At 39.9% G+C, this 14,083-nt stretch overlaps 1 protein-coding gene across 11 annotated transcripts in view; it reads right to left on the bottom strand.

The window, feature by feature from the left end:
* The window catches only part of LOC126336285 (thiamine transporter 1-like), a 552,608-nt gene that overhangs the window by 111,167 nt on the left and 427,358 nt on the right, over positions 1-14,083 (bottom strand). For all 11 annotated transcript variants that reach the window (XM_049999811.1, XM_049999816.1, XM_049999808.1 and 8 more), the window contains 2 exons: positions 11,271-11,379; positions 8,251-8,443 (listed from right to left, as the gene is read on the bottom strand). In XM_049999811.1, the coding sequence (XP_049855768.1) occupies positions 8,251-8,443; positions 11,271-11,379 (302 nt within the window). The remainder of the gene's footprint in view (positions 1-8,250; positions 8,444-11,270; positions 11,380-14,083) is intronic.

Here is a 14,083-nt window from a genome sequence, read left to right as displayed (position 1 = left end):
GTTTCTGATGAATAATAGGATTGTGCAGACCAAATAGCCCGAAGAAAAGAAATAAAAGTTACAACCATGGACGAAACATATTTAGTCAGTAAGGCTATATAAGTGAGCTGTAAGCAATGAACAAGCAAAGAATTTAAGCAGGTAGGCTGAAGGACTCAGGAGGAGGAAAGGTGAGGTACATAAAAATTTTACCAGGAAATTTTAAATAAAATAGTGTGCAGAGGAGTACAAAAGAGGCAAGACTAGGAACCATTGTTAGAGAAGATAGGGAGGGCGCATCCAATATAGATGTAATGAGAGAAAGAGAGGCAGGTAGGCACACCCAGAGGAGGCTGACCTATACTGTGCAGGCAGGGGCACCAAAAAGGGGATTGACCTGTACCATAGCTTAGTATAAATGGAAGGGGTGTACCTACCCAAGGATGAGGAAGATGATGTATCAAACCTTATGTCGATTGGAACCCAAAGGGAAAGGGTAGTATAGTGACCCGAGATTGTAGTGGAAAGTTTCTCCTGGTAAATTTGAATTCTAAAATTTAAATTTTTTAAATAGAAAAGATGAGTCCTGTGGGAGGAGATAGAAAAAGGAGAAAACCCCCAGTACAACTAATTTTTTTCAGATCCGGAAAACCAGTGGTTATCATTGCAACAGCAGCTAAAAAAAAAATACTTCACTCAGAATAATGCCTGAACTTTGAATCTGGCTAAGGGGAGGGATTTATTTTGGCTCAATCCTGGAAGCAAGAGTACATTAATCTATTGGAAATAGCTAATACTTGTTGTACTATTAGTTTATCATACTACTATGTCTACGAAAGATATTAACAACAGCTTAATGAAATACCGAAGATGGAAGGGAGTTTTTGTACCTTTTTTTTTTAATGTAGTACAAAGTAAAGAGATAAGTGTTAAGAAAAAAATATATGTTGTGTGCAAAATAATGAGGGGGAGGGATATGTAGTGCCCCCAGAATTTTACAAAAGTCTGGAGACACTTGTGTTCCAGCCATTTCAAATACGCATTAATTTAAAGAAGGGCATAAGGATGAGCACGGGATACTGCACCCATTTGTGCAGGCGAAACTGGAAGGGAGATAATTTGTCAGCGCTGGCAAGTTTTCAGTGCGACCTGCCAAGAATAAAATACGGCCCAGAAGCTCTGTGGCCGGCTTCAAAGAGTAATGTAGCTTTGTATTGTTGAAAAACAAATGGAGTGACTCGAGATAGTGACTGTTTAGTAGATGTCAAACTGCTGTTGAGAGTACGTGGACTGGACATGGATAGTCAGCCACGATAAAAGCTTATGTATTAATTGTGTTCAAAAATGTGTAACGAACTGATCTTGGGTGGCCTGTAATGTGTGGGCTTATGTCATAAAGTTTCGTTGCCTTTTTTTTTATACAAAGTGGATATAAATACGTTCTGGTGCAGTGAATGATATTCCAAGAGTAACGTATTTTGTAAATAAGAAGAGAGAGAGAGCAAGAGTGAAAATTTCCCCTTCCTAGCAGTGAAATGCATTCTTCGACAAGTAAGTCCACGAAAACGCTTAAGCTGTATAGAGAGAGCTTAATATTACACCGGGCCACCGCAGTACAAATAAGTTTAAGCCTACAACTGACGATTGCTGCAGGTCTGTGCCTGTATGGGACGAGAGTCCAGCCATGGTGCTCAATGATCAGCAACAATGGCCACTGGCACAGCCCCCATTATGATTTGCTAGTGGTTCAGTAGTCCAGGCTCAGGGTTTCGGCTGCTGACTGAAGTAGAGTCTACCGATGGTCAACAGCTGCCCAGGCCGCCGTCGCTGTACAGTGTGCATCGCAACTTGCTACATCCTTGTGCCATGGCGGCAGCTGCCAGTGAGCCACCAGCTCCAGCTCCTCCCTCCGTGCCTGTCCCAGGCTTGTGGAGCATCCGTGCTGTAGGACCAGACCTGATCTCCTTGTGGTTATCACTGCTACTTGCCTCCTCTCCAGGGTCCAGCCCCCTGATTTCTGCTGCCAGATTTTCTCACTTTATTTGCTGCCACCGGCAATTCCACTGCCTTTGGGTCCTTCAACACTGGTGCCCCCAAATCCCCTGACCGAGCAGTTGACACATTCACCATTAGCACAGTCCTATCGTGTTGAGATTCTACAGGTGCCCTTAACATTGAACCTCTGTTACGGTACTCCCTGGGGGAGTGGCAGCCGTGACTGTTCATGACTGCACCGTTTGTCACCTACTCTCTGGTTCTGGCCCAGAATCTCTTTCTGCTGCCACTGTCATTGCCTGCCATTCCTAATGCAGAGGACACGGATGTTTCACCAGTTGTCCTGATGCCGACATCAGTGGAGGACCCTTTCCCCAAAAGGGCAGGAGTACTATAACCCTTCATGTAATGCTTGAATATGTGCTGTGGCACCTTGCTGCTGGTGTGCTACATTTTGAATATCCCATCAATGGCATTTGTGTTGGCCATCCACCTGTGGTAGGCCATACGACTTGTGCCCATAACACGGTATCCTCTGTGCCATCTACTGGAAATCTCCTCCTTGTAAATGCAGTGCAGCAGCCACTCACTCTCATATCAAGTTATACTTATTGTCAGAAACTACTTGTATCGCTATACGGATCATTTATATGTTTGCATCTACGTTGTCAACTGTTGTTTGCTTGTATGTGGAAGGAGAACAAACAGGTGCATTTTGGCTGCACTGTTGTTCATATGATAATGTGATTCTGCCATAACAGTTGTAGCCTGATCATACAGTTGTTCTACCTTACTGTAAAACTCATCCCTTTGTTGTTCATCTGCCTCCTCTGTGGGTGAATGTACATTTATCAATGTAATGTTGAAAAATATTCCCCTTAATCTTATTATGGACATCCGTTCATTGATTCGTTGGAAGCACATCACCACATGTTTCAGTTCTTTAGCGACCACAAAACCTGTTCCAAAGGTATTCATCCTCCCACCACTACAGAAGATAGTGAAATTTCCTACATCGATTGTGTCACTCCCCTTCCACCTAATTTCCTTAAAACCGATATTTTTATACTGTAGTTGTTTACTTGTGTTAGCAGCTGACATAGGGCTCCAGTTTGGTGTAGGCTCTGCACATTCCATGTTCCTGTTTTTGTTTGCTGGGGTCATCATCGAAATATCTGTCCGGCTTATTCCTTTGCTAGCATTCGCAACAATTGCAATTTTACAGGGGGAGAGTGTTGATCTTCCACCCAACCATTTGGAGGGTTGCCCCTTACAGCTCGCAGGGTAGCTGGCTCCATGTTCAGGGGAGCATCCTTAGCCTTTGTAGATCTCTCTATCAACTGCAAGGCAGCAAGTGATTTGTATTCTACATCTATCTGCATCTACATTTATATCCTGCAAGCCACCCAACAGTGCGTGCCGGAGGGCACTTTACGTGCCACTGTCATTACCACCCTTTCCTGTTCCAGTTGCGTATGGTTCGTGGGAAGAACGACTGTCTGAAAGCCTCTGGGCACGCTCTAATCTCTCTAATTCATTTGTGATCTCCTCGGGAGGTATAAGTAGGGGGAAGCAATATATTTGATACCTCATCCAGAAACACACCCTCTCGAAACCTGGCGAGCAAGCTACACCGCAATGCAGAGCACCTCTCTTGCAGAGTCTGCCACTTGAGTTCGTTAAACATCTCCGTAGCGCTATCACGGTTACCAAATAACCCTGTGACAAAACACGCCACTCTTCTTTGGATCTTCTCTATCTCCTCCATCAACCCTATCTGGTATGGATCCCACACTGATAAGCAATACTCAAGTATAGGTCGAACGAGTGTTTTGTAAGCCACCTCCTTTGTTGATGGACTACATTTTCTAAGGACTCTCCCAATGAACCTCAACTTGGTACCCGCCTCACCAACAATTAATTTTATATGATCATTCCACTTCAAATCGTTCTGAACGCATACTCCCAGATATTTTACAGAAGTAACTGCTACCAGTGTTTGTTCCGCTATCATATAATCATACAATAAAGGATCCTTCTTTCTATGTTTTCGCAATACATTACATTTGTCTATGTTAAGGGTCAGTTGTCACTTCCTGCATTTCGCTACAATTTTCTAATACTGCAACTCCTCTGTATACTACAGCATCATCCGCGAAAAGCCGCATTGGGTCTACTCCCTTAGGTAGACTAGCTTCACCACACCTCTAGAGCCCTCCCTGCCCTATTAAAATTAGAATTATATTAATAACCTCAGCTGCTGAAGGGCATTGATATAGATCAACGGGGACAGGTGAAAATGTGTCCCAACTGAGACTCAAACCCGGGATCTCCTGCTTAGATGGCACACGCTCTACTATCCATCTGAGCCACCGAGGGCTGGGGTGCAATTGCAGGGACTATTTCGTGCATGCTTCCCACAAGACCCACATTCTCACCTTGTATGTCCACACACTACATTTGTAGTGACCCAAACCAACATACTCATTACTCTTGGAAAACATTCTTACCACGTCCCATAACAGTTTGGGTAATATGAGTGCATCCACACGGAAGAAGGAGGTCATGGCCAGTATTGCCAGAACTATATACTTATATGGATATTGTGTCTGTTCTTTCGGACACATCCGAATGAACAAACACCATCGATGACCTGCAAACATCTAGAATGAAATTAAAATTATACTAATACCCTCAGCTGCTGACGGGCATTGATGTAGATCAATGGGGACAGGTGAAAATGAGTCCCAACTGGGACTTGAATCCAGGATCTCCTGCTTAGATGGTAGACGCTCTATTATCCATCTGAGCCACAGAGGATAATGCAACTGCTGGGAATATCTTGCACACACTTCCCTCGAGACCCACATTCCCACCTTGTATGTCCACACACTACATTTGTAGTGTTTGCGGGACGTGTGCATCGGCATAAAATGGGAATGTCATGGCCGGTATATCCAGAACTATATACTTATATGGAACAGACATCATATCCATATAAGTATATATTTCTGGCAATACCGACCAAGACCTCCGTCTTCTGTGCAGATGCACACATATTACCCGAACTCTTACAGGACTTGGTAAGAATGTCTTCCACAAGTAACGAGTCTATTGGAGTGCAACATACAAGGTGAGACTGTGGGTCTCGCAGGAAGCATGCATGAAATAGTCCCTGCAGTCACACTATCCTCTGTGCCCTCAGTGGCTCAGATGGATAGAGTGTCTGCCATGCAAGCGGCAGATCCTGGATTCAAGTCCTGATCACGGCACACATTTTCACCTGCCCCGTTGATATATATCAACACCAGTCAGCAGCTGAGGGTATTCATACACTACTGGCCATTAAAATTGCTACACCAAGAAGAAAAGCAGATGATAAACGGGTATTCATTGGACAAATATATTATACTATAAATGACATGTGATTACATTTTCACGTAATTTGGCTGCATAGATCCTGAGAAATCAGTACCCAGAACAACCACCTCTGGCCGTAATAATAGCCTTGATATGCCTGACCATTGAGTCAAACAGAGCTTGGATGGCATGTACAGGTACATCTGCACATACAGTCTCAACACGATACCACAGTTCATCAAGAGTAGGGACTACCGTATTGTGACGAGCCAGTTGCTCAGCCACCATTGACCAGACATTTTCAATTGGTGAGAGATCTGGAGAATGTGCTGGCCAGGGCAGCAGTCAAACATTTTCGGTATCCAGAAAGGCCCGTACAGGACCTGTAACATGCGGTCATGCATTATCCTGCTGATATGTATGGTTTCGCAGGGATCAATGGAAGGTAGAGCTACAAGTCGTAACACATCTGAAATGTAGCGTCCACTGTTCAAAGTGCCATCAATGGAAACAAGAGGTGACCGAGACGTATAACCAAAGGCACAATATACCATCACACCGGGCCAGGTGTAGGTCATGATCAAGGAGGTGGCATATGGAATGCAAATATAACCCATTACTGAGTATTGTTTGAGTGTTTCGGATTCCCACCAGGTCTAATTAAAGGAAGATATCGAAGCAATTCAGAGGTGTGCTGCTAGATTTGTTACCAGTAGGTTTGTCAGTATGCATATATTACAGAGATTCTTTTAAGCTCAAATGGGAATCCCTGAAGGGAAGTCAAAGGTCTCTATTGCAGAAATTTAGAGAATTGACATTTGATGTTGACTGCAAAATGATACTACTGCTACCAATTGGGCATCACCATAAACTAAAGGCTATGCCTTGTCGATTTAGCTGCGTCCCTCTCTACACTGTCGTCCTCTTCAATTCTTCATATGATTTTATCCCCATATCTCCTTTGATGTTATTAAAATACATTGCTCTTGGCCTGCCTATTGGTTTCTTCCCTAAAACTTTTCCTTCAAATACATTCTTTAGGTATTGGTTGTGTCTCATTATGTGCTCTATCATTTTTTATTTTCTTCTTCCTATATAATTTAGCAGCATTCTGTTCTCATTCACTTCTATTAAGATCTGTTCATTGCTTTTTCTATCTACCCAACTTGTTTTCATCATTCTTCTCTATATCCACATTTCCATTGCTTCCAGTCTCTTTTTCTCTGCCTTTCCAAGAGTCCACGCTTCACATCCGTATGTTAAGAAATTCCAGACAAAAGTTTTGGCAAAGTTTTTCCTACTTTCTAGGCTCATATGATTGACTGTTACTAAATTCATTTTATTTTGGAAAGCTCGCTTGGCCGCAAAAATAAGATGCAACAAATTGTGGCTTTTAGACAGTCATTTTCCCCTCACTATATTTGGAAGTGGAACAGGAAAGGAAACGATCAGTACTAGTACACTTACCCTCCACTATGCATAATATGGTGGCCTGCGGTGTGTTTATGTATGGAGATGTAAAAGAATTCTAAAGGAGCTGAGAAAAGATTTACTAAATGTTGTGTGTCGAGTGTACAGCTTTACAGAAGTGAGTCAAGAATGAAATATGGCTATGGCAAATGAGGAAACACTTAAGTTTGAAGACAAACACACTTCTTACGCTGAGATCGCAAAATCACAGTGTAGACATTTTTATTGTTCCAAGATGACTGCTTTCAACAGTCTTAAGCTGCCATCATCTGATGTTATGAAACTTATCATAAAATGGTCTTGTTACATTACATGAAGTCAAGGCATAAGAGTCATTTGCCATATACACATGTCTTGACTTCATGTAATGTTACATTACAATTTTATAACAAGTTCCATAAGATCAGATGATGACTGTTGAAATCAGTTATCTTGGAACAATAAGCCTCTGCTCTGTGATCACAGTGCACAAAGTGTGTTCATTTTTGATCCGACCATTTGCCCCAAAGCACAGCGTGTCTACCTTACAAAGTTCTTAAGGTGAAGTGGGCTGACAGACTTAACTCTTGAGTGGGCACACTGCTTTTTTATAACATGAGTGGGCATGTGGTGTACTTTGTACATGTGTACAGAATAGCTGTCTTTATATTACCAAGGTAAACATGGATGAGCAAAATCATAATTTAATCTTAAACTTACATTACAAAAGCTAAATCTCTGTTTCATTATACAATAATAAAATAACATTCATTACAAACTCTGCCGGTGGCCTACAAATGTCACCCTACAGTTGAAACTCACTCAAAGCATTAAACAATGCAGTTGCATCAGATCTGAGTCAATCTGTTCAACTGCTAATTATATTGGAGAAACTACCTCATTGTGGGATTGTGGTGCTAGCTCGGAATCTGGGTCATTTTCTTGCATGGATCATAATTATTTTTTTTTTGTCAGCTAGCTCACTATTTATTTTATATTACTACTACTGTCAAGAAGTGATGAAGAAAATAGAAGAGGAAGAAGATCATTGGGAGTGAACAGGAAGAAGAAATATCTCGGTTGGAACACTGCTGCATATGAATTTTCTGCAACAGAGAACTGTACAAGAACTGGAAGCAATGAGACGAAAAGGCAGCAAGAGAATTTGAATGGAGGATGACATTAGAAGATGAAGCACATTCAGATGGATGGGTGGGTGTGAGGGCATACATGCGGCAGGTGTGGGAAGGCAAGCTACCTGGAATTTGCCTATATGTAAGATGTTAGGTTACCATATTGGTGCTAAACAAGCAACACAAATTTCTAACACTTACTTTCACAACTGTGTTACATATGTTTTTTTATGTCAAAGATTATGACAGGTAATTGTCATATGATCATCAATGATTATCCGCATGCTATACAAAATAACAAAATGAGAGCAATGTACACAATATGTTTACTTACTTTGTGATTGTCATCATTGTATGATACAGTATTCCAAAAACAATGTAAAGTGTGTATGAAACCCATAATGAATTCGTCAGAGCCGAAATTAAAAGTGCGCTTCCTTGCAGCAGTGAACAAATTGTAAGAAATAATTCTCCAATCAGTTGCCAATTGAATCTTAACCAGCCACAGGCAAGAGATGACATTGCTCCTAAAAAGAAAATAAATGCTGCATTAGCTTCTTATTACACATGCATGTCAGAATTTATTTAAATAACACATAGTTAGTGTTTATAAATATGAATAAAATATCTGAAAAGGTATTTATATTTTTTTAATAACAGTCTATTAACACAAATCTTAAAAGTCAGCCATAATGTGTAAACAATAATGATGGGAGTTCATAAGTTTCCTACTACTGTCATTCTTTACAAAGTATGAAAAATTTCCCATTGGCCATTATAACTTCATTATATCACAGTCATATAACTCATTTTTCCTATTTCTTATTTTACTTCCAAAATCAGCATTGACAAGTGTATCAGCCTCCACACTTCATTTTAACATGCTTAGATAATTAAACATTTTCCAATTTCTTATTTCATTTCCAAAATTAGCATGGTTATTGTTCTTTGGGGATAAATGCTAGACATGATTTATAATTCACTCACACATCATCATATGTTCCTTTTGTGCATGTCTAACAGAAACATATTCGTTTCATCATTAGTAATGTAGATTCACTTAGATGTGATTATAAATTTCTACAACCACTATTTTTGGTTTAACAGCAGTTCCCAGCCATTATTCACATCATGTGATGAGCACCACTGTAATATGTGTCAGTGTAACTGCTTGAGATGCATGTAATTGAACCTCATCTTCGCACAGACTATCAGGTGAACAGTGTTTCCACATGAAGGCCAAATGAATGTCTCACAATGAATTAAGACACTCTTCACAAAATCTACCAGCTTCTGAAAGTGGAACACAGAAGTTTCATCCTAAGCAGAATTCTCATGCACTTTTACGAATATGGGGTGAGTCCAAAGTGAATAACTTAATGGGAACAGGATACAAATAGCAGTATATGGAATAAACTGTCCCCACTAATATCTGCACATACATATATTTTGACAATTATCATACATGTGCACACAGTACAAGGTATCAGAACAGACTGAATTAAAATGGCGGATCGGATGAGTGACCTGAGTTCCAAAGATTAATGTTGTCTATGGTCCATATGACCTATCAATGCCACAACTTTTTTATCTATCATTAGTTTCCAATGACATACATTTCTGATTGTGTCTTTCACAACAACACTGCCCTTGCATGATTGTGACACAACTGTTTCCAAATCACAAGATTTTATGAATTGTTGTTTCTCTTTATTGTGCCTGCGATTGTATAATAATTCTTCACAGCTACGGGAAAGAGTGTGCCTGTTGAGGTATTTCCTGACACACATTACACATTTTCCTAAAATCTGAATATTAATGAAAATTGTTATCACGTGGTGCTGTAGGTAAACTACATTTGAACTTAAACATCTATGGTTAAGTTGCTTGGAGATAAACTGTTCCTCTATTTAAGTCACCACAATGAAACCTTTACAAATCTGTATCTTAAAATATAGCCACCTAATTTTGTTTTTGCAGCCAATTAATTCACTTCAAATAATCCTGTTGGAGGAACATCTGCAACTGAGCATTATAGCAGAGCTTTGTGTTTGCTGTTAATACACTGCATCCTATACTCGTCCATTGTGGTGCTCAAGGTCACTGCACAAACTTATAACATATGAAGATGAGTTTATAAGAGCCCAATACCAGTCTAGTTTTAAATAAAAGAATCTTACAACTGCAGCAGTATTTTCAGCCTCTGGTAATTCACTTCAGTATCTCTTTCACAGATTATAATTATTTTTCTCCAATTTGAATTTCGTTATCGGAGACAGCTCACTGATACTGGATACAGTTATACTAGGAACTGGTATCCTGGTGACTGTACTGGTTATTTGTAACTATTTTAGGTATAATGGGAAGTATTTCATTTGCTCCATGAACAAGAACCTCGTGAGGTTACAAGTTTCAGAGCCAACATAAAATGAAGAGGGATAGAGACCTTTGCAAAACAGTGTCAAAACTGAATCTTAAACATTTCTCTGTTGCACTTCTGTTCAAAAGCTTACTTAGCTTCGGAAAATTACAGGTCCACCATCTGGTGCACATAGTCAGTTCCCAACTCCCAGGAGATCCCTCTCCTCTGTCAGCAGCACAACATAACATGGCCATCATCAGCTGCCAATTCTCAGAGGGATGTGCAATTGCTGGTGGCTGAGACCATTTCCCAGTGCAATGTATTTTGTAATCTCACAGGGTTTCATCCATAAAGAGCATGAAGTAATGCACACTATAACTAAAGTCATTAGGAACAAGCAATATTCTCGTCTGGTTACCAGTTGCTAATATAACTAAATAAAATTTCTGTGAGCTGTCTCCAATTATAAATTCAAACTAAAGATAAATAATAATAATCTGTGAAACAGATCACGATGCGAGACACAAAAATAACAGACCATGCCCTACCTAGGGTTCAGAGGGGAGGTATGTATTCTGCTACAAATGTATTCGGCAACTTCTCGTCTAATATAAGGCAAGAAGTAGAGAATTCCAACTACTTCAAAAGAAATTTAAACACAATCCTCATTGTTCTACCAATTGACAAGTTCTCTTAGCTATGTGATAAATGGCAGTGGTTGTTGTGGAGTTGAGTGACAAGTAGTAATGTAGTGCATATCTGCAGATGCACATTAATTGAGTGATATAGTCTATCTTCCTATTTACTTTTCATGCAATATTTTCACTGGTATAATCAAATTTATTTAATTGTTTAAGGAATGGAAGTACAAACGGTAACAATACTCTAAGTGAAACAGTGATGCTGATGATATTCATGGTACCTGAAGAACCAACACACAGAATAAAATTGTAAACTTATGAAAATGTGCCATATTTTTCAGTCCTACTTACCAATAATTGTGTAAATTGCTTCAACTGCAGCATTATAAAGGAGCTGTTGTTGTTCTTTTTTGTTCTCATTCAGAATAGAGTCCCACAAAAGTTGAATGTATGTCAATACCTGTAACAAGATGTATACTAGTCATCCTAATGGAGTAGTGGCACAGAATATTTTCAAGCTAATGCAACAAATGTTCAGAAATGATGATGATGATGATAATGAAGATGTCATGTTTAATCTCCCTTCCTATGTAGAATGCCTTTGTATGATTATTTAGAGACCAAATTATAATGTTAATGAATGTATGCAGGAAAGTTATACTGAATAGGTGTCCATACTTATTCCCCATTCCGAAAAATTTTTATATGGACACAACACGATAAGGCTACTATAATGAAAGTTTTATGATTGCAGGAACATCAGGAACCAATCCCTTTGAAAGAGAAATGTTTGATTCAATGACTCAAAAGCTTCATGAATATCTGAACTAGTGACATGTGAAATCTCTCCTTGGTGCCAAACACAAGGCCATTTGGAGGATATGGCTGGATCATATGTTCCACTTCGGGCTGTTGTGGGATGATGAAGCCCTCTGTCTTGCTAGTGTAGGAATGTGATGGGTTACTATCCTGAAATCAAACACTTCCACTTTATATTTCAATATAGATGTATATTTAAGTAAAAGCATATACACGTGTATATACAACAAGTCACATAAACAGACTGAATCATCTCAAACTTTTCATCCAAAGAACTCTAGAGTGGAGAGAGAGTTCTCATTTGCAGATCTATGTTTATACTGATGCCACACTGGTCTTGCACCTCATGTTTTATTCAGTCAACTTTTGTTTTAGTGCTAAATGACTGCCCTTTAGTTCCTTCATATATATGTTTTGCTAGTTAATCCATTTACTAGTAATGGTATGCTTAATAACCAGACTATACATTTATTAGCTTTTGAGAATAACTACATTACAACAGTGGACATCAAAACAATAAAATATGCCTTAGCTATAGAAGAAGGCACACAGTCATTGATTACTTATAAATACAAAGTCTACTGCTTTGATGCATCTTGTAGTGCTAAAATTACCATGTCTTTGGAGCCTTTTGGATAATATTTGGAGTTTGGTAAAGCTAGCACTGTGAATGGAGTATTGTTTGATTATTCTGCAGTGACAAAAGTGGCCAGAGCATTAAGTAAGCAGGAAGAAGAAAAGCAGATGTATTTATTAATCATTTCTCATCAGAAATAACTGTTCCAGTGAAACAAAAATTTTTGATGTAACTGTCATCTTTTAAAATTTTAATGGTTCAAATTTTAAAGGTAGTAATGTATGACATAGCACACAATGGCTCAGATTCTGTATCCCTGCATTAATATCTTAGTTGTGGTTATTGTTGTCTTCAGTCCTGAGACTGGTTTGATGCACCTCTCCATGCTACTCTATCCTGCGCAAGCTTCTTCATCTCCCAGTACCTACTGCAACCTACATCCTTCTGAACCTGCTTAGTGTATTCATCTCTTGGTCTCCCTCTACGATTTTTACCCTCCATGCTGCCCTCCAATGCTAAATTTGTGATCCCTTGATGCCTCAAAACATGTCCTACCAACCGATCTCTTCTTCTAGTCAAGTTGTGCCACAAACTTCTCTTCTCCCCAATCCTATTCAATACCTCCTCATTAGTTACGTGATCTACCCATCTAATCTTCAGCATTCTTCTGTAGCACCACATTTCGAAAGCTGATATTCTCTTCTTGTCCAAACAAATATCTTAGTATCCATACCAAAATTACGGAGGAGGAGGAGGAGGAGATAAGTTTTTAACGTCTTATTGACAATGAGATCATTAAAGGTGGAGCACAAGCTCAGTTTAGGGAAGGATGTGGAAGGAAAGTGACCATGCTGTTTTGTAGGAATCAGCCTAACATTTCCCTTAAGTGACTTGGGGAAATCATGGAAAACCTAAATGAGGACGGCCAGACACAGGTTTGAAGCAATGTTCTTCTGAATGTGAGTCCAGTGTGCTAACTACTTCATTACCCCACATGGTACCAAAATCACAGGCTCTCATTCATTTGTCATGTGGTACTTAATTTAATTTTCCTGAAAATTGATTAAGGGATACTTACTCTGTCAAAAGTTCACACACTCCAGCTCACCATATTCCACTTTTTTAGAAGAATTCAAAAAGTCATTGCTAGATTACAGTAGATAATAAATAAGACTTTATCGTAATAATGTTAGATGCCTCAACCTTCATTAGTCACTGTCCTCACCCATCCAGTCCCCTCCCTGTTCCCATTCCAGCACTACACAGCCATCATTTCACTGCCACACCCAGTCTTTTAATTTCTTTTTATTTCTCTCCTTTCAGCTACTTAACCCCCCCCCCCCCCCCCCCCGCACCTTCTTTCCTGCCCTCCGTCTAAACTGCAACACTTCACTCACTGTCCGCCATTCCCACCATACTATCCCTCCCCCTCCCTGCTCCAGTGTCCTCCTTACCCCCACCCAGTCGCCACTCCCATCATGCACTAGTGCTGCTGCTCGCAGTGTAGTTTCTGCTCTCTGAGACTGCAGACATGTCTGTAAGTTGCATTTTCATGAGCGTGTGTGTGGTGTGTGTATGTGTTTCTACTGCTGACAAAGGCCTTAATGGCCGAAAGCTACGATTGTGTGATTCTTTTTATTGTGCCTATGGTGACTCAGCAACTCCGCTATATGGTGAGTAGCAACTTTCCTTCTCTGGTGTTGTTAGATGCATGTAGCATTTATACAAGGCTTCCTGAGATGCCTGACTGAGATATGTCAAAGTTTGA

This window comes from Schistocerca gregaria, chromosome 2 (assembly GCF_023897955.1).
Source record: "Schistocerca gregaria isolate iqSchGreg1 chromosome 2, iqSchGreg1.2, whole genome shotgun sequence".
Lineage (NCBI taxonomy): Eukaryota > Metazoa > Arthropoda > Insecta > Orthoptera > Acrididae > Schistocerca > Schistocerca gregaria.
This window is presented reverse-complemented; position numbering and strand designations above follow the sequence as displayed.